Source organism: Triticum aestivum, chromosome 7D (assembly GCF_018294505.1).
Source record: "Triticum aestivum cultivar Chinese Spring chromosome 7D, IWGSC CS RefSeq v2.1, whole genome shotgun sequence".
Lineage (NCBI taxonomy): Eukaryota > Viridiplantae > Streptophyta > Magnoliopsida > Poales > Poaceae > Triticum > Triticum aestivum.
This window is the reverse complement of record NC_057814.1, coordinates 66204849-66223654: the sequence shown is the minus strand read 5'-3', so window position 1 is coordinate 66223654 and position 18806 is coordinate 66204849. Positions and strand designations below refer to the sequence as shown.

Genomic DNA, 18806 nt, shown 5'->3' with positions numbered 1-18806 from the left:
GCTATCCTCGTATATATATATATATATATATATATATATATATATATATATATATATATATATATATATATATATATATATATATATATATATTATGGATGTCCTTGTCGCAACCACCGAGGAAAATAGTACGTCGTGGGCCATTCATTAACCTAATTTACAATCACAACGAAATTTAGCCAGTTGTTTAAGCCTAGCTTAGTGTTGTCAGCACATGGCCTCTCGATCCCTTTTGGTTTGCAGTCCATTACAAGCAAACCAACAATACAAAAATAGCTAGCTGGATCAGGTAGCAGCTGGGGGGAAAAGCTTCAACTAGCTAGCTTAGACTTGTCGATTGTCACCCAGATAGCAGAGAAGAAACAATTAGCAGCCTCTAGCTTAGCTCCATTTTGATCGGTTCTTAATTACTTTTGTCAATCGGCCGGCCAGCCGGCAGGAGAGAGATCTAGAGAAGAAGAAGAACAAGAACAAGAGGAGGAGGTGGAAGAAGAAGAAGAAGATGGGGAGGGGGAAGATTGCGATTGAGAGGATCGACAACACGACGAACCGTCAGGTGACCTTCTCCAAGCGGCGCGGAGGGCTGATGAAGAAGGCCCGTGAGCTCGCCATACTCTGTGACGCTGATCTTGCTCTCATCGTCTTCTCCAGCACCGGTCGCCTCTACGACTTCACGAGCTCCAGGTCTGTTAGTTAAATAATTAGTTCCTGTACCCTCCAAATACTCTATCAGTTACTTAATTTCATCCTCTCATAACATGGATGTGTTTCTAATTTTTTTGTCTTCATCAGTGGAATGGAGGCAATACTAGAGCGGTACCAGGAGGCAAAAGAGGAGCACTCCGGAGTGTTGAATCCATCATCTGAGGCAAAGGTATGTAACTATGTATGCATAGTAGCTTTTCCATGCCACACATATATTCACCAAAGAAAAGGAAGTGGTGAAACAAATAGAAATCAAGCTTGGATGATGATCTAGCAATATAAGATCTCTGATTATCCGTGTTTGAGTGGAATTTTGTCTTTTATTTTGTAATGTTTCAAACTATGCAATAAAAATGACTGCATGCGCCAATCGGTGCAGAACCCGGAGGTATTCCTCCTTTTCGAAAAAATATCAATCAAGCTGGCAAAATATGTACGTGTATATATAGTCATTTCCATGCACTAATTAACTGAAGTGGCTAATCATTCAGTTGAACAGTTAACACCTGCTCCCTCTGTAAAGAAATATGAAAGCGTTTAGATCACTATTTTAATAATCTAAGCGCTTTTATGTTTCTTTACAGAGGGAGTCGTACCTGTTAGTAGTTGTCGTACGTTGACTCCTAATGAATCTAAATCTCTAATCAAAGTTTGAAACGCAAACAAATTAGGGGATCACCATCTTTATTGATTAATTTAGTAGGTTAGGGTCTTGGTCAGGTGAATGATGCACATTTCTCCTGACGTTTCTTGGTCTCATGAATGATTGAATGATGCCAAATGGAAAGTGTGTCACATCTTTGCAGCTTCAGTCTATCTTGGCCTTCACGGCCATCATTGGAAATGCTCAGGCCCATAAATTTTTAATGGCTAGCGGATGGGCCAAATATGATTTACAACTAATGATACGGGCATATGGTAGAGTAGTTAATGAAAACAAAGAATCACCAAATGCTCTGCTGTTCAAAGGAATTCCATACGTTTTTTCAGGATTTGGATCCTTAGGAAAAATTCCTAAGGTTGCTTTTGGTTCACAAATAAGTTTAGGTTTCTTACCACGTATTACCCGTGGTACCTAAGGTTTGCTTTGGACAAAAGTTTCCATGCACTCAAACCTCTTCGTATAATTCATCTATTTTACCTGCAGCATCAGACACTCTTTGATCCAAATTCCTATGTTTTTTAAGTCTTATAGGATCAGTGGCGGAGCGTGACCAAAACAAAAGGGGGGGCCAAATATATATAAGAAGGCACAATATGCATGAAAAAAGCAAAGTCATAGAACAGAGATAAGAGATAGTTTTGGACCAGTAAATTTGTTCACACAAATACAACTTATGACAAATTAAATTTTGGAAATCTAAATGAATAAATTACCACCACATCTCAATTCCCAGGGTGCACTTGGGGATTCAGGTCCAGGGAGTAGAGGCACGCCGGCGTCGACGTGCGGCTCCAGGGAGCATAGCGCTTGTGATTTGTGAAGGACATTGATGATTTGAGGTTCAGGCAGTCCGCCGCCGCCGGCGTCGACGTGCAGCTCCGGGAGCAGCCCTTGTGATCTGTGAAGGACAATGAGGATTTAAGGTTCAGGTTGTCCGGCGGACATGCCGCCGTCATCACCGTGGGCAGTCGTCGATTGCAGACTTGCAGTGATTAAGGTGTGCGATGGAGACAGTAACGTACATGAGAGAACGGTTGTTTTGATCTCGTGTGTGGTGCAAGCTGCAACTGCGCTACGTTGTGAACGGCTGGGCCAAAGTGGTGTGTATTATACTAGTACTAATTACCATTTTGCAATTTTCAAAGGGGGGGTCGTGACCCCGTTTGATCTCCACGTAGCTCCGCCAGTGTATAGGATTGAAGAAAAAAAAGTAATTGCAATCACGTGTTATTCCTTTTTCCTGCATTTTGAGAATCGTGTGAATCAAATGGGACCTAACGGCCTCTTTGGTTCGGTATTATAAAAATACAAGAACAGAAAAAACATCAAAGTGGATGACATGTCATATTAATTCCTACATAAATTTAGTACACATCATTGTATAATAGAACCTGTTTGGTTGCACTATAGTAAACATGAGAATTTTGTTTGAAAGGATTGCAAACATGCATAGTTGTCAAAGAAATAAAGAAAAACTCCATGAGGTTGCTCAATGGGAATTTCCCATTTGAACTACATGTAGAGGAGACAATATAAAAATGTTCCTACGGTTTTCTAATCCTACAAACTAAAATAGTCTAATGAAATTTGTTTAAACCGATGAGGCCCCTAAAAATGCTATCATATAGGGGTGGGGGTGTATTTAATTAGAAAACTGTTGCTATCACATCACTATCTAATCCACTCAATTTGTCTTCTAAATATCCCCTCATGGCTATTACATGACTCATCCATAGCCCGATGGCTTGTAACTCCATGCATGTTTTCTTGTCTTAAGTGTGACCCAAGTTACCTAAGATTGGGATATCTTATGCATGAAACTCAAATCATTCCTACAAATATCTATCTAGAAATATTGTAGAAATATACCGACCACTAGAAAACCTCCAAAACATACTATTTGTAGCTAGATTGTCCAATTCTGCCACTAGGCTGTGCCACATTTTGTTCCATTCTCCATTTCAGGAAATATATGTAATACTCTTCCCCATGTAGATATTTTTGGATAATCTTAGCTTTTGCTAAACCCCCTGCATCCTAAGATGCATATGGACAACCTTATTACATCGCCTCATTACAAAGGTATCAACTTTATCTTGTTGCCAAAAGGAGGGGAAAATAAAATAACATGGACCAGCAAAGACTAACATGCCAAACAAGATCACTCCCAACATCCATAAGCCCACCATTGGCTCACTGTCCAAAACATGACATAAACTCCCTAGTGCTTCACTCGGGCTTCTTTGGGCAAGATCCATCGACTTTCTATGTTGCACCATCTGCAATAACACATATGACTATGACCAATTGGTACACGAGAGTATCACCTACATACAAGAATGAACTTCCTTGTTGTTAAACATGACATCACTCTGCATAATCAGATAGACCAAAACATCGCTGTGTGGCCTGACCAAAAAGAGAGATCTTAAGATTTATAATCTCTATTGGGATCAAGGTCTAAGGACTAGAGGGAGGGGGTTAAAAAGCCCAATTAAACAACGCTACTCCAATTTTTAGGGTTGAAAGTTTTAGGACAAGGCAATGATGACTAGAGAACTAAAAGTACATAGGGCATTTCCAGCGCCCACCCCCAAAACGACCCTGTATTCATCCGCGGACCGGTCCGGAATAGTCCGCGAACACTAATTTTTTTCTAAGACCGCAACACTCAAAATAATTAGGACATTTCCAGCGCCATCCAACCATGTTCCCCAACTACCCGCCTCCTGTTTTTTTGTAAGACCGCAACACTAAAAATAATTATAGAAAATAGCACAATTCATCCATAAATAACATTAAAATATATCTAGTACAACAATAGTTCAAATGTAAATATTACATCTAAGATATAACTGGATGTTGAACAAGCTTTTCGAATTCATACAGCTCCTTGACCTCCATCCAATGATATATGTGCGTGAATGGCCTGCCCTCGGTCCAGTAGTACATCACAACAGCTGTTCAAGCGATACAACATGTAGAGAAACATTGAGTGAATGAATGAATTAACTAACAAATAGATTAACAGGAAGCAAAACTTAGAATTTCCATGGTGTTGTCGACCCTGATGGCCACATTGTCTCTACTCATGCAACCGCACCGCAACTTCATGAATAGTTGCAGATGGTGTACCACCGATACAATATCAACTTCACATTGCGTTCATGGATGACGTGCATCTCGTAGAGCGTGAAGTCCTTTCGCGCATGAAATGAATCATGCGCGCTGTCAAAAGATCGAGCCCCTTGAGTTCCTGCCTACAAAATCTGCAGATACGGCCAATCACGCATCGCACAACAACTCATCCTCAATCACTAAGTACCCTCCACTGTGCTTAATCTTGAAAACAACAAGAAGTTCAACAAAAAAAGCTCAATGGCATTTGACTAAAGACCTGCTGGGCGTGGTGTCCACCATGGACGTCGTCAGAAGGGGGTGGAGGGTATCTGACCACGAAGGGATCTTGGATGGATGGTGGCGTAGTCCGAGGAGGGAAGGCATGTTTGTGGGGGCTGCGAGTGTCCTATAATGCCTGGGCGGCGGCCGGAGAGGTACGATGATAGCGGCGGACGAGGAGGATGCGGATGCAAAGGAAGGGCAGGGGCGGAGTGGAAGAAAAATGGACTGGGATGGGGCTTTGAATGGGTTGGGGGTGTTAGAGTCCTACGTGGCGGTAGTACGGACTCCTGCAAAGCACCCTAGTTTTATTTTGGTTTTCATGAAAACGGAGGCCTAGACTAGTCCGTGGACCAATGGGGTATCGTATTGGATGGCAAAATGGTTTGTACAACTCGGTCCAGATGGATGCGGGCGTTTTGAGGGTCAGCGTTGGAGATTCCCATAGCAAGAAAGTAAACAAGCATATTGAGAAGCAGAAAATAATAACTTGCAAGTAAGTAGGAGGTAGGGTAAAGGGAATGCAAACACTCTTGACGGTAGGATGTTTTTCCCGTGGTTTGGATGGCTGGCGATATCCTATATCTACGTTGATGGAGGCTTTTGAACCAATGGTTCTAGGATCACAAGGATCTCGATTGCATTTCCCACCAAGCGCCCCACCTAAGGCAGTAAACCTATTTCATCATGGCTTGCACTTAGAAGCCCCTCTAAGGGAAGATCTTCACCAAGTGGGCAGTCTTAAGTAACTCCTAATTTTCTAGGATGCGCCCACTATCCAAGAGTAACAAGCTGAGGAAAGTCAATTGATGAGAACTCCTTGAATGACCTTCAATCAAAGCTTCTGTCAAGAATACAAAGGATCACTCTCCCACAAGGATAGGATTCCAGTTAAAGAGATGAACTTAAGTAGGGATTCAAGAATGGATTTCTTGACCTTCAAATAATCAATAAGTGAACATGCAATCACCCAACACTTCTTCTCTTCTCTTCTTGCCTTGGACCTCTCTTCCTCTACGGTGGAGATAGATGGATGGAGTGGAGTGTAGTGTCTTGCAATGGGTGGAACGAGTGAGTGGAATGACTAAGGATGGAATGGAATAGTTGCGCCCACGAATGGGTATGAGGATATTTATAGAGAGGATCCAAGATCTGACCATTACTTCAAAAATAACTTGGCTCAGAAGTGCCGAAAGAAAATTAGTGGAATTGTAGATACAATTCAAATAATTCAAATGACTAGGACAATGCTAGGAGCTAGATGAAATACATACTCATAACTATTTTATGAAAAGAATGAGTTGTGGTTCCGAACCAAAAAGGCAACCCTTTTTTGCAAACATGGAATGGCTTCAGAGTACCAGGTAAAACCAATTGATGCTCGGTAGTACCGTAGTAGACATAAAAAAAATTCAAAATGAGAATTAGCAGAAAAAGTCTAAGTCACAGCTCGAAAGTACAGGTAGCGGAGGTGCCAAAATTATACTGTGACTCACAAGTATAAATCGAAATGGATGAAGTGCCAATGAAAATGTTATGCTCAGAAGTGTCAGAGCGAATGAAGAATATTTCAAGGTGGATTGGTTTGACAATTCCAAAAAAAGAATGATTCTGAACTATGGAAACTGGGCATATCTCTGAGTATCAAAATATATATCTCCGGATGTACCAGGGCTTTGAAAGGTTCATAAAAGTGGGCTAGGGGTGGATTATCATGACTTCCTCTTACGATCTATTTCTTAGAGTTCAAATAGAGTACTTTGCTTGTGCCTCTCTGCATACTACGATTATCCTACACTCAATGTGAATCTTAGATTAACCAGAAAAACTCTAAATACATGCTAAAAGCTTGAGGTAAACAACAACTTCAAAAATTGTATGTAGGAGTCATAAATGATATTCCACTTATATTCAGGGACTTGTATAAGAAAATTAGTCCTAGTCCCTAAAAAACTCATTAAAAACATTAGTACCCTCAAATGGTTTTGTCATATATCACTAAAACCATGTAGGGTATCTTGGAGATGCACTTTCAACTTCCATAGTCAAGACCCAAAAATATGCAAAACACTACAAGGCTTGGTAATATTAATGTCTAAATACATAAGTCCCCATGTAGTAAATGCTAAATAACAACAGATGTTGAATGGTTTCTTGTTCATAACAACAGCTACAAAGAGTATCCCCTGGACATATTAATTTGACCAAATTATTTGTAGTTAGTATAACTGTTTAAGTGATAATCAAGCGATAACTTTTATCTCCAAAGTAATTTAAGATGCGACAAATTTTTAGACCTAAAATTGGCCCTCTTGTTGCTAAGATGAACACATCAAGTGAACAAGGAAAACTCCACAAGTGCGATGATATCATTTAAGCAAGTCATGGTCCATGGCTAGCCACATATCTGCAATCTCTGGGATAGTCTCTCATTCCAGCCTGCTAAATGCTGGCCAATGACAACCCTACTAAAATCCACATGTGGGTACTCAGTTCCAATAATCGCAGAAACATTGGCATTTCTATGACAAACAATACTAAATATTGAGGGGTTAGAAGCAAAAGAGGCTTATCCTTGATGTACCTATCCTCTCAAAGACGAATTGATTGACCATTTCCACATCAAGCGATCAAAACTGAACGAAAATATTCTTAACCTTCAGGAGGTCCATTCAAAAGTGGGAGCCTACTGGTTTGACATTAAGCACTAAGAGTGTTTTTGCCCCCCAAGTACTTGTACTATGTAAGAGAAACTAGTACAATTCATCCTTGCTTAGCAACTTAAGCAACCATTTACTAAGATAACACATATTTTTTACTTCCAGACCATGAGTCTCAGGGCTACACCCATCGTTAGGGATACATAAAATATCTCAGGCCTACGCCCATCATGTATGTAATTAAACAAGTTTGGAATCCTTCTGCAATTATCTATATTGTTTCACTTGCTCAACCGGTGCTCGCCCATGATTTGGAGAAGGAGGGGAATGACGCGGGAGAGAAGAAGGGGATCTCCAGGACGCGGGTACGTGAATGGCATGTGAGGGTCGAAGGAACGAGGGCCTATATGACAAGATGCTACATGGGTTGTGTCCGGTGAGGCTGGTGGCACCAAACTCCATGACATATGGGGCTGTGGACCCACCTATCTGATATTTTGCTTTTTTCTAGAAATCTAAAACTCATTCGTATGTCTAGGTACTCAGTCATTTTTTCATATATATCTTTTTGTAGTACTATTTACTTTATATATGTTGATGTGTAAAAGTTTCACAAATTTTAGGATAATTTTACTATATATTATATATTAAATGAATTTCTGTGCACTTACTGAAAGTGATCCCATTTCTAACTATAGGTGTATCAAATAAGCTATAAAATTTTAATAAAAATGTATTTAAGGAAATACATGCAATTAGCAGTCATGTGGTGGAAAAGGATGAAATATTCAAACTTTGTGCTATGATAAATGTACCCAAAGCTTTGCATGATTTCAGAGAATTGATAGATATCTTAATGAAGTAAAAAAAACTAAAACTTCTTATGATATCCTGATATAGGCGCATGACCCTGTGATAACAATTTGAGAAGAATACACAAAATAAAAATAGTAGGTTGTTCAGAAAATGGACTATCTCCAATGATGTTTCGTAAGATTCGTCCAAAATCTCCAACTTTTTACCACCCAAACCAATTTCAGTGGCCATTTGAGCTCTTTTTCACTTCAAACTTTTTCTATGACTTGCTTTAACATCTATAATGACAAGTGTGAATTAAAATCAAAACATTTTACAAAATAATATTTTTAGCATTAGGTTTCAAGTCTAAAAATGAAAGAATATCTAAAATGTTGTGCAAAATTACTAAAAATTGGCAAGGAGTCTTTACCAGGTGAACTATCTCCCATAACATCCAATGCAAATATCCAGACAACCCTTCTGAAGTGACCGGTTGCAATCATTTTAAGTTCAAAATTGGTGTACACTCCACTTTAATATTTTTAATAAAAATGTGAATGAAAATCAACATTGATTACGTAACTATTAACATTTGTCATTTTGGACAAAAAAAGAGAAGAAAAATAAAGAATAAAAATAGAAGTTGTCAAAAAATAGTCAAACTTGGCACTGTCCCCTAATATTGGTACATGAGGTTGTCACTAAATCTCACATGATTTATGGATGTTGGAAAAAACACTTCCTTAGAAATGACCGTTTGGCCTACTTATGTCACCATTTTGCAAAACTACCAGAAAAACAAGTTTCTCCAAATAATCTTAAAATATTTTAATAATTCCAAATGCACATACTAGAAAAACCGGCAAAGTATCAACTTAGTTGGCCCTTTAGTTAGTACATCTTAAATAACCAATTTTCATACAGAAAGACATATCATAGAAAAATGAAATCGAAAATATTCCGAGATGGCAAATATTCGGAGATGACTATGAAAACACCTCTCTGGGTCCTCGAATTGAAAGACAAATTGAGAGGGATCAAGAATCCTAATTAAAATGTGAGCGGATTTTTTTAATCTAGGAAAAAATTGACAAAAAAGTTACATATTTAATTTATAAAAATCACAATACAAATACCATCTTACACACTAATACGTCACATTTTTATTACAGGTCATAGACTACAAACATCAGACTACCTAAACATATAAATACATTTTCCAAACTGCAAACCTACCTGACCCAGCTGGTGCACCTCTTCTCTTCTTCTCCTCCGTTTGAAGCAGGCCCTTATTGAAGTTGACAATGCACGTCCATATCTTATATGCTCCGTACATTGGAAGCATACTCCACCTACTTGTCGGACAATGACATGTCTGCCCATTGTTAGTGCTCCTTCTCTCCGAAGCCTTTCTTCGTGTTAGCATAGTACTTGTCCATGATAGCGGCGGTGGCGTCCACCAACAAATCCTTATCCTTGGTGCTGTATGGCTACGGCGCCCCGCACTCCATTTAGATGACGACAAGTTTTGGACCCATGGGCCGCTGCAGTCAAGCATTTCCTTGCCCCCTCGATGCTGAAGCCGAAAACATATATACTTCTCATTGCGCAAGAAGTGGTAGAACCTATCACTTGGACTGATAGCCCTACAGACTTGGTACACCAGACAATGATCACAAACGTATAACTGAATGACGGCGGCCTTCTGCGTGGAATGAGACCATGTGTACTCCACGACAATGCCAACGATCTTCTCCCGATCATTGTCGAGCCACCGCTCGAGCTTGTACATGCAGTTCTCCCGGCCCCAATGACGTTATGCCCTGGGAAGAGCTTGCGCTGGTCGGACGCCATAGCTGAAAGAGATTCCATACTTTCTATGTGGTTTTTTAAGGAACAACCTTGTACTCCATTACAAAGTTAGACTGGCTAAATCGCCAGCTACAGAGTTTACAACAAACTCAGGGAAATGGCCTAGCCATGTTTCATATTCGCCATCTCCTAGTCTTACACCATGTGCTGCTAGGCTGTGAGCTACTACATTACAAGATCTTGGACAAACACTAACATTTACATCATCAAAAGCCACCTTCAAATGAAATTTGATTTCCTAAAACACAACACCTGAAGTCGACAAGTCATACTCCTCGCTTGAGATCGCCTGCTTCAACACCACAAAATCTGTTTTAAATATCACACGGTGATATCCCATTTGCGTAGTTGTGCTGATTGCATATAACATGGCCAGGGCTTCGGTGTGGATAGCATTGGATACATGTTCCAGATTTCCTGCTCCCGCAGCCATAAGCACACCACTATCATTTCTGACAGTAAAACCCCATCCACCAGACAATGAAGATTCATGAAAAGCACCATCTGTATTTATTTTAAGGATCCCACTTGGGGGAGGAGACCAACACGTGGTGGAAGCTTGTTTCTGGGTGCTCCTCTGGTTCTTAAGGTTGCTGCATTCACAAACATGATAGTTAACAGAAGCAATTATATCATCTGGAGATTCCATCAGATATTCGGCATTGGCCTTGTTTATCTCATGCCACCACACCTAGAGCAGAATACACACCTTCGTACGACTTGATCAGGCGAAATATCTCATCAAACATTCTTAGTGGGTCACTGCACTGTAGAAGTTTCTCTCTAGTTTCTTCCATTTGGGCTAGCCACCAAAGCCTCCTCACCTTCTTGCATTTCAAAAAGCATTACGTATCTGTTACAAACTGGACATCTAATATCCACCACGATACCTCTATTCCTCAATTTCATTCTTAAAGGTAAGCTGCATGTTGCCAAACGCCATATGAAGTGCAGAATTTTATTCGGGAGAGGTAAGGCCCATATTTTCTTCCATTCAAAATCAGTTATTTCTCCACTGCTTGCAGGGCTAGATTGCTGGCCATATCTTGATTCCCTTTCTGTGCAGTCTACTCCTACTTTGTATGCCGACTTCGTGAAAAAAAAAAATCCCTTTCTTGTCAAAGTGCCATGCCACACAGTCCTTTGTATGCTCATAAATGGGGATTTGTAGGATTATCTTAGCATCTTCTACATTGAAAGTTTGGCACACTAGGTCCTTATCCCAACCATTAGTTACTGGATCAATATGCTCTGCCACCCTTGAGACTAAATTTCGTCCTTGCAGTGTGGTAAATCTTATGGTGATGCCTCTTGGAAGCCATGGGTCTTTCCAAATATTAACTTCCATCTCCGACTCGCCAAATTATGCCTTTCTCCAGGAGTTGTACACTCTTCGAAATAATGCGCCATGCATAAGATATCCCATCTTTAGCGTATCTTCAATTATGTTGTGGCCAGGATGATATTTCGCTTCAAGTGCTCTCGTGCACAAAAATAGGAAGGGTTTTGGAGTAGCCGCGATCCTTGTCATGCAAGCATGGCCATACTAAAAGGGTGCAGGTCTCTGAATCCTAGACCTCCCACTCTCTTTGGTTTACATAGTTTCTCCCAACTCGTCCAGTGGATTTTATTGACCTTATCCATATGGCTCCACCAAAATTTGCATATAATGGAATTAAGGTCATCACATAAGGACTTGGTTAGGTCGAAACAAGCCATAGCATACACTGGGATTGCCTGCGTTACTGCTTTGATTAAGATCTCTTTTCCCGCTTTCCATAATAATTTCTGTTTCCAACCTTGGATTCTCTTCCACACTTTTTCCTTTATACACTGGAAAGCCCTTGATTTTTCCTTGAGAGAGGGAGAAGAGAGACTATACAAATGAAGTTCGAGGTTGACAAAGGCCATGGGAGTGCAGTTAACTTTCCATCGGATTAGCCACTCATACGAGACAGTGTAACTGGCCTATGAAAACAAACTACCCCCAAGCATTTCCCCACCCTCACTCGGCTCTAAACAGTCGTCATGCAAATAGTGGGACAAATTGTGAGGCAATGGCGCGCACCGGGAGAGTACTCAGCAGCAAGCCGGAGGCAACAAAGTCGGAGGAGCAGCGTGAGGATGTGAGTGGAAGTGGCGAGAAGAGAAGGGGCTCTATGCGCCAAGAAAATATGTGTATGTGCCATGCTGCATGTGGACCCCACATAGGCAGGATTGGTCAAACGGGTCCCCTCTTTGTTGTGCTTGACATGGCGAAGTTGTGGGGCCCACATTGAAAGGACCCATCAAACAAGTCTCCTCCTCCGTATTGGTGGGCCCAAATCAGAGTGAAAAAAAGGAATTATGGTCTCAACAGTGGGCCCCCACATCATTTGAAATTGACAACCAATTCTCCTCCGCAGTATTGGCAGGCCCACATCAAAGTGGAAAAATGAAAGTTATGGCCTCAACGGTTGGCCCCACACCAGGCAAAAATTAATATCAATCTGGTCTCATCGTAGCTGCAGTTGACGTAGCCAAGTGGTGGGTCCCAATGTAAGGGAACAACCGAAACGAGAAGACTCGTAACGACAACTCACCATGATGGCGCGCATGGGTATGTGATGTCTACTACACAACCTTCTTCTTGTAGACGTTGTTGGGCCTCCAAGTGTAGAGGTTTGTAGGACAGTAGCAAGTTTCGCTCAAGTGGATGACCTAAGGTTTATCAACCCGTGGGAAGCGTAGGATCAAGATGGTCTCTCTCTAGCAACCTGTCAACCAAATAACAAAGAGTCTCTTGTGTCCCCAACATACCCAATACAATGGTAAGTTGTATAGGTGCACTAGTTCGGCGAAGAGATGGTGCTACAAGTGCAATATGGATGGTAGATATAGGTATTTGTAATCTGAAAATATAAAAACAGCAAGGTAACTAATGATAAAAGTGAGCACAAACGATATTGCAATGCGTTGAAACAAGGCCTAGGGTTCATACTTTCACTAGTGCAAGTTCTCTCAACAATAATAACATAACTGGATCATATAACTATCCCTCAACATGCAACAAAGAGTCACTCCAAAGTCACTAATAGCGGAGAACAAACGAAGAGATTATGGAAGGGTACGAAACCACCTCAAAGTTACCCTTTCTGATCGATCTATTCAAGAGTCTGTAGTAAAATAACACGAAGCTATTCTTTCCGTTTGATCTATCCTAGAGTTTGTACTAGAATAACACCTTAAGACACATATCAACCAAAACCCTAATGTCACCTAGATACTCCAATGTCACCTCAAGTGTCTGTGGGTATGATTATACGATATGCATCACACAATCTCAGATTTCATCTATTCGAACCAACACAAAGTACTTCAAAGAGTGCCCCAAAGTTTCTACCGGAGAGTCAAGACGAAAACGTGTGCCAACCCCTATGCATAAGTTCACGAGGTCACGGAACCCGCAAGTTGATCACCAAAACATACATCAAGTAGATCACGTGATATCCCATTGTCACCACAGATAAGCACATGCAAGACATACATCAAGTGTTCTCAAATCCTTAAAGACTCAATCCGATAAGATAACTTCAAAGGCAAAACTCAATCCATTACAAGAGAGTAGAGGGGGGAAACATCATAAGATCCAACTATAATAGCAAAGCTCGCGATACATCAAGATCGTGCCGAATCAAGAAGACGAGAGAGAGAGATCAAACACATAGCTACTGGTACATACCCTCAGCCCCGAGGGTGAACTAGTCCCTCCTCGTCATGGAGAGTGCCGGGATGATGAAGATGGCCACCGATGAGGGTTCCCCCCTCCGGCAGGGTGCCGGAACAGGGTCCCGATTGGTTTTTGGTGGCTACATAGGCTTGCGGCGGTAGAACTCCCGATCTATTCTGTTCCTCGATGTTTTTAGGGTATATGGACATATATAGGCGAAAGAAGTCGGTTAGGGGAGCCACGAGGGTGGGGGCACGCCCAGGGGGGTAGGGCGCGCCTCCCTGCCTCGTGGCTTCCTCGAAGCTTCCCTGACGTCTACTCCAAGTCTCCTGGATTGCTTCCGTTCCAAAAATAACTCTCCCGAAGGTTTCATTCCGTTTGGACTCCGTTTGATATTCCTTTTCTTCGACACACTGAAATAGGCAAGAAAACAGCAGTTTGGGCTGGGCCTCCGGTTAATAGGTTAGTCCCAAAAATAATATAAAAGTGTTTAGTAAAGCCCATAAACATCCAAAATAGATAATATAATAGCATGAATACTTCATAAATTATAGATACGTTGGAGACGTATCAGTATGCAAGTAATTTCTTTGCAATCCCTAGTGGCACAAATCAAAATACAGAAGTTTGAGTGGCAGGACTCCAATACGCAATTTAGCAGTGGCACAAACCGATTTTTCTCTATTGTAGACTATCGGTGGCGAGTTCTATGCCACACGTGGGCCCTTATTTTTGGTTCATCACTGGTCTCGGCCGTCGCCTATAGCAATTTATTACTGAGGGGCATCAGGGTGACTTTTCAGCTGCATTTTTTATATGTTCCCTTATGGGCTCATCTGTCACCTATAGAAATTCATCAACGGGCCCATCAGTGGTGACCATTTTAGCTAAAAACATTGTATGTCCACTTATGGGCCACAAGGTGCCCATCAATAGAGGGGATTCAACATAGGGTCAACTAGATGATACCCCCGCGCGTTGCTGCGGGAACGGTTGCAATATATTTCAATGAGATTTGATTGTGTGAAATATGGATATTTAGATTAATAACACGTGAACCAAATTTAGAAATACATATGATTTATTATATTTGATTATGTATAGTTGTAAAATATTTATTGAATATAAGTAGAATAACAAAATGAAATATATTTTCCCATGCATGGTTGCATGTGGTGGTGGGTCTTTTCTCATGCATGCTCGCAGGTTGAGATAAATAAGTTAGTAGGATCACTCGCTTAGGTATATACGATGTCCACTAGTAGACCACACAAGAGGAAGCACGGTTATGCATCTCCTAATTAATTTGGTGTGCTTGTAGTTAGTATATTATTTCATTTCTATTTGTTGGACAGTTATGGCAGAGGGAGGTTACAACCTTGAGGCAGCAAGTGCAGAACTTACAACATAATAATAGGTAATATTAATGTTCTTTAGTTTGTATCACCCATGCATTGAAATAAAATGTCAATTAGTGTAGCTATCCAGAAGTTGTTGTTTGAGTGGTTTCATATGCAAATTAATTGAATGAAATTACTGTGCCATACTGTTATGAATGTCAAGATCTCTCAGTTGAAGACTATGCCGGTGAAAATCCATGTATTTAGTTGCAATGAATGGAGAAGCTAGCTAGGTAGCTACTAGCCAGTTATACTGTTAAACCATGTGCCCTCATATGATGTTAGGCAACTATTGGGAGAGGAGCTATCTGGTACCAACATTCGAGATCTGCAGTTTCTAGTGAACCAAGTTGAGATGAGCTTGCATTCTGTAAGAAAGAGGAAGGTACCCTTTTGTTTGCTCTTCCCTTTCCTTTTTTTTGTTTCAAACATACTTTACTTACAATTGATTTCTTTAGGAGCAAGTTATGGCTGCGGAGATCCACGGACTCAACCAAAAGGTTCACTACATCCTCTTAATGTTCTTGCTTCTGCTACTGTTAGTGTTGAAGTAGCTCTGTTAGCATCGATTATCGTATATGCGTCTGTTATTAACAGATGAGGTGTGATGAGATGGTATTTGCTTTCACAGGGATTTCTTATTCAGAAGGAAAATATAGAGCTTGGCAAGAAGTTGAGCATTGCTCATGAGCACAACATAGAGCTGCAGAAGAAGGTAAGAAATGCTAGTAGCTAATATATCCTAGCTTGTCATGTGAAGGTCCAGATATACTTTGAACATATAATCACTGATGAACCACATGCTATAACATATGGATTAGCAAGTCATTGAAAGACATGATGGATTTTATTCAATACTTCACATCCTATATAGCATATTACCGTGTCTAACAGATTCAGGTAAAAATATAAATCTTTCAGAAAACGTTCGTAATATGTTGGACAAACTAGAAACGCGATGCAATCGCATAGTCTTTTTTTTAGAAAATTATTGGAACTGGTCGCAAATTATATATGAGCCCTGGCTAATATAACATTGATCATATTAGCTTCTCCCTCGCAAAAAAAAAAAGAGAGAGAAGAAGATCATATTAGCTTCAGTTTTTTTATCGCAAGCATCGAATGAAGCTGATACTGGACAAACTATTAATGTGTGTTAATTAGCTTTCCGGGTCCATGGTATCGAGTGAGCAGCAAGCCAGCGGAAGCAGCTCAAAAGCTGCTGCTGGGTTATTGTTCTCGACTAGAGTACGTGAACCAAATATCGACCTTGAGTTGCGCCAGCAGGAGCATGAGGATGAATAACACTACCTCGTCCACTGCATGCAGTAAGTACTGTAATTCATGTGTCAGCTAAATTATTAAGAAGTTCCATGTGGTCAATCGCATACCAAACAAGTCGCAGTTAATTACATTTCTAAATTCAAGTTTGTTGTTTTGCACCAGACAGCGTCAACAGTATTTTCAGTCCATGTGTAGACGATTGAAGCTCTTTCGTGTGCAATTTGAAGCATAGACCTGCTTAGAACCATTTTTTTTGGTGTTGTCACAAACATGTTATATAGCAGCAGCAGATGCAGTCTGTATGTGAATCTAATTACTCGATATTAACAAGGATGCAAGAGCAAGAGAAGATCAAGTATAGTATGAACGAACATGTAAACTTAATTATGTTTTTGGTTACTTGTATATGTTGATCACAATTCAGAACCTAATTAATGAGCTTTTTTTTGCGTGGAACCTAATTAATGAGTTGAATATGGCAGCTACTAAGTTTGTGTTCCGAGTCAGATTATCGTCCGTTTACAGAAATTTGCACAACTTTGCATGTCACAGTGTATTATGTGTTTAGGAATGGATGAGATTATCCCCATTTCCATGTGCTTCAGATTATTAACCACCAGCAGTATAGCCAACCCTACCCTATCACCTTCCCATAAGCCCTTCTTTTACTCCGATGGTATTGCGGATCACAATTGATGCAAAGAAAATGAATACATTTTCATATTATAATAAAAAGGCAAGTGTAATAAATAGAAAATTCGATCATGTCACAAGACTTATTATTTCAATTTCTACTCTATGAGATCTTACGGAGTCTGTTCATGGATGACATGGTTGAGGTATGATCATACAAAATATTCTCCTCAACTGAACATGGTTGACATGGTAAAAGACCCACCCCAACGTGCGGGCATGCATAGAAAATGACTCATACATTTCCATTATATTATGATACTTACATTCAATAATTATTCTATAACTATACAATAAATCATGTGTACTATATTTTAGTTTTAGTTCCCATATTCATGTTCCACACAATCAAATTTCAAAAATATATGGCAACCCAATACGTACCCATAACAATGCGCAGGGTATGATCTAGTTTGAGGAGTGATTGCGCCAATATACAATTGATCGATGCCCTAGATGGAATTAGTTGGCTTCTTAGTGCTAAAAGATTTTCAGTGAAGGCTTTTTTTAGCGTGCTCTTAACTGGAATAGACTAATTGGTTTGACATATTTTATTTTTTGTAAAATCAAGATACCTTCTAAATGCCAGAGTTTTTATTTGATTGGTTCTGAAAGATAGTATTTTAACCAAGGGTGTGGTTAGAAAAAGAGAATGTGAGGTGATGATATTTGTCTCTTTTGTGGGCCATGTGGAAGCATATACCACCATTTTCTTTAATTGCCCGATAGAATATATCTAGAATGTGGCTTGACGTGTTGGTGGCCACTTTTAGCACGCCCCCCGCCCTGGTTGTATTGTTTGCCACGAGAGGCTAGGTCGATTTCCTTTTCTTCTGCATTCTTTTTTAATTTCCTAAACGAACTTCCCCGTGTGGTTTCTTCAATAGAAATCAGGGTACATCCCCTTGTTAAGAAACATCACTACTCCATCAATCATATCTTAATTATCTCATATATCTTCCAATGTAGTGCTTCAGCATCTACCCCCAGCCCTGCCTTTTTTTTGCTCGGCCTTCCACCATCACCATGGCTAGGTGCCACGTGACAATCTTTCCACCCTTGGTCATCATGGCGGGCCACCATGCCAGCCATCGCAGCCATGAGCTGCTAGTCACCCGGGGATGTAACGAAGGGCTTGAGAGATCTAGCCAAATGTAGGATTTACGATGTCACACTTAGCCATACGATCTCCCATAACTTGTCTAAAGTAGTTTGATAAATTATATCCATGTGTTAGCATGCTTAAGAAAATCTTGCCACTCTCACTTCGCTAAAAAAAACCGTGTTCTTTCCTTTATGTCTTTGTGTTAGAGCCACATTAGATTCTCTTGCACGAGCTTTTGATAGGGCCCATCTCGAAAGTCCTATTCTAGTAGTTGCGTCCCCGCTTGATGTGTGCGTTGACTTTATGTGAGTGCGCAAACTTGGGACCTCCTCTCCAGCGCCTTAAGTGCTAGTTAGCTAACCGACGCTCATGGGTGGCTAGCGTGGGCTGTAGCCCAAATAAGGAGGTCGCTGGGTTGCACTAGTGAGCTCAAAAGACCATCCAGAAAAACCAGTAGTTGTTGATTCCGAAAAATCCGACTTCTGGTTTTTTATCGATAACGAAATGCATATATTAA

General features: G+C 40.5%; 1 protein-coding gene across 1 annotated transcript; it reads left to right on the top strand.

The window, feature by feature from the left end:
• Nucleotides 1-325: 325 nt before the first annotated feature.
• LOC123168300 (MADS-box transcription factor 25-like) lies at nt 326-16863 on the top strand. The gene is made up of 8 exons (XM_044586171.1): nt 326-684; nt 793-874; nt 15163-15224; nt 15493-15592; nt 15666-15707; nt 15839-15922; nt 16372-16535; nt 16654-16863. The coding sequence occupies exons 1-7, from the start codon at nt 503-505 to the stop codon at nt 16510-16512; spliced, it is 693 nt and encodes a 230-aa protein (XP_044442106.1). The 5' UTR covers nt 326-502; the 3' UTR covers nt 16513-16535; nt 16654-16863.
• Nucleotides 16864-18806: the final 1943 nt, after the last annotated feature.